Source organism: Borostomias antarcticus (genome assembly GCF_949987555.1).
Source record: "Borostomias antarcticus genome assembly, chromosome: 8".
Lineage (NCBI taxonomy): Eukaryota > Metazoa > Chordata > Actinopteri > Stomiiformes > Stomiidae > Borostomias > Borostomias antarcticus.
Genome location: NC_140241.1, coordinates 25,528,460 through 25,531,140, shown reverse-complemented (window position 1 = coordinate 25,531,140; position 2,681 = coordinate 25,528,460). Strand labels below are relative to the sequence as shown.

At 49.3% G+C, this 2,681-nt stretch overlaps 1 protein-coding gene across 1 annotated transcript in view; it reads right to left on the bottom strand.

Annotated features, from left to right (window-relative positions):
* Window positions 1–956: 956 nt before the first annotated feature.
* Window positions 957–2,681, bottom strand: part of LOC311312597 (dual specificity testis-specific protein kinase 1) — a gene marked incomplete at both ends in the record, with an annotated part of 7,658 nt that continues 5,933 nt past the window's right edge. Inside the window, 2 exons of the mRNA XM_084442557.1 lie at window positions 957–1,067; window positions 1,705–1,791. Coding sequence (XP_084298683.1) covers window positions 957–1,067; window positions 1,705–1,791 — 198 coding nt within the window. The remainder of the gene's footprint in view (window positions 1,068–1,704; window positions 1,792–2,681) is intronic.

The following is a 2,681-nucleotide window of genomic DNA, read 5'->3' as shown; positions in this document are numbered from 1 at the left end:
ACAGAGACGGGTGACTTCACAGATAATGTGTTGGGGAACAAAAGAGAGATACAAAAGAGTGAGGAGAGAAAGAGAGAGAGAGAGAGAGAGAGAGAGGGGGGGGGAGGTTGGGGGGGGTGTAGTTTGGTCCTGATCCACACAGGGGCACACTTACTCCATTTAACATTATCTATTATTCAAGCCACGTACAGGTCACTTCGAGTGCAATGTAGCCCTATTCCTACCCATCTCTACTGCTGCAGTCCTTGTCCAGTAGTAGCCATGATGTCACCACTTAACGCTCAGACACTCCGATAGCATCTTCCACAGTCTCACCACATTACCCCTTTGACAGAATAAGGTTAAAAGAAAAGAAACATTACATATCACATTTAAACCAGAGGCAGCTTGAAAATAAATCAAAGCAAAGGACAAGAGAGGAAAATCACTCCTTATTAGATATGTACATTTTAAGATTCCTCTGGGTATCCTAATCATCTTCACGCCGAGTCAAAATCGTACAACTTAAGAGTCGGGAATTTCCCCTGAAGGAATTTGGTCACAAGTTTTCTTTCGAGCCGTGCGTACTTTCAGAAGGACCCACGCTAACCGAGACAGTACTGTGGAAAGACAGGCAGCCTGGGTAAGATAAATGTCATTGTTTCGCTTTTTTTTCCCCCCGCCATCTCCCAGAAACCCATGAAATCGATCACACACACGAGACCAGGTGCCGTGGCGGAGCAGCAGAATGAGCCCCTTATGTGCCTGTTGAAGATCTGGTGTAAATGAAGACTAAAGTGCCTCTCCTGTGAAGACCCTCTGCCAAGGGGTCCCTGGCTGACGCCCACTCCTCTCTCCTCCGTGTGAGCAGTGGTCCACGTTATCCTCTGGTCAGGGGTAGGAGGGTTGGAGGGACGTGGGGTGGGGAGTGTGGGGGGGGTTGGGCTGGGGGGGTAGGTACGTGGCTACCCCCTCCCTCATCCAGTCGTCATGTCAGAGTCCGGGGGCTCCGGGGGCTCCAGGGTCTCCGCGATGTCCTCTAGCTCATCCAGCAGCTCTGAGAAGGAGGGTCTCCGAAATGCGTCTATCTGGAGCGCATGGACGAGAAGATAATGAGGGGCAGTGGACTGGAGAACTCGCAACGGACACATGGTTCTCTGTACAGCACTGTGATCTCTCAACCAGGGGTGAAAATTAACTTTTTGGCTCACAGTGAGTCACCTGCCAAGGGGACTGTAGATTAAAAAATCTACCGGCCAAGTTTTTTTTTTTCCAGATAGCCTTCCGAAATCTAGTCGCCAATTGGACATTTTACCTGCATTTGGCCGGTGACAGGTGTTAATTTTCAGCCCTGCTCTCAACATATTGTTATAAGAGGTGTATACCCCTTTAAGAAGGGTGAAGCTGGTGAGTGGAGACTGAGAGAAGTGGGTGGTTTGGCTGGTGGAAGCGGTGTGAATGTGGTAGAAAATAGCTAGTTAGCAAACAAGTTCAGTGAGATAGTGAATGAAAACGTGCAAATAAATAAACGGAAGAAACAAGGAGAAGTTGTCCGAGCGAGGTTGTTTTCCCACTGCTGTTTTCTGGACGAAGAGGGTGATTGAACCTGAAGGGAGCGCTCAGCCCTGGAGGAAGATACCGTACTCCACTGTGCCCCGAATCAAGATTAGGGAGCTGATAACAGGAAAGTTCAACAATATGAACGCACACACACACTTGACTCACCAGGCAGCAGTTGGCAGACAGCTCCAGGATACGCTGTGGACAATCCTGGACCATCGCACGGAAGGCCTCCACGTCCAGACCATAGTCCTGATAGACACACAAACACGCACATTCATTCATTGTTTACTCACATTCATTCATTGTTTATTCAACATTTACTATCGGCTACATCTGTTGTGAAAACCGAACACGTACGAGGTTACAGGATAGTGAACTACATTAAAGAATGTCTAACAAAAGATTACACCAAGAAGATTTGGTTTTTAATCCCCTGTCAATACTCCATCCTTTCAGTTTCCATGTTCGACAGCTGATGAATATTAATCGGGAGTTTCCAGATGGAGCTCTAGCTCACGTCGTGCCGGCTGGCTGCGCCGGTGAATAGCTAATGCGCTCTCTCTCCCCGTGACCCAGCCCGCTCTAATGATGGCGGCAAAGATCGATCTCATTTACAGCAGGAGAACCATTAGCGGCCACGTTCCCTGTTCCCGCCTGGAGTCCAGCTGTCCTTGACCCGACTCCGCCGCTCCGGAGGAGGGGAGAGATGGGCTGGACGAACGCGTCACCAGTGATCTACTGTACAGTACTATCTACTGTACTGTACATGGGAACCTCGCTGTCACCAGCGAGCCAGTAACCGCAGTCCGAGTGTCTCCCGTAGCCTCCTCGTCACCGCATAGTGCACGAGCAAGTTCGGTCTACGAAAATGAATAAAGGCATAATTTCCTCATGGCCTGTTTGAGGGCAGACAAGGGTTCGGGAGAGAGGCCAGTATCTGTATATCACATCTCAGAGCAGGGGTGCTGGTCTACAGTACGATCAGGTCCGCGTTGTACTCATAGAACCTCCCTGGTATCACATGAGCATATTTAGAGGGTACCATCTGATCCTAGATCGGCACTTCTACCACGAGATGTTAAGGTTGCAGACGCAGCCTGGATCTACAGTGGGTCTTTGTTTGTTTGTTTGTTTGTTTT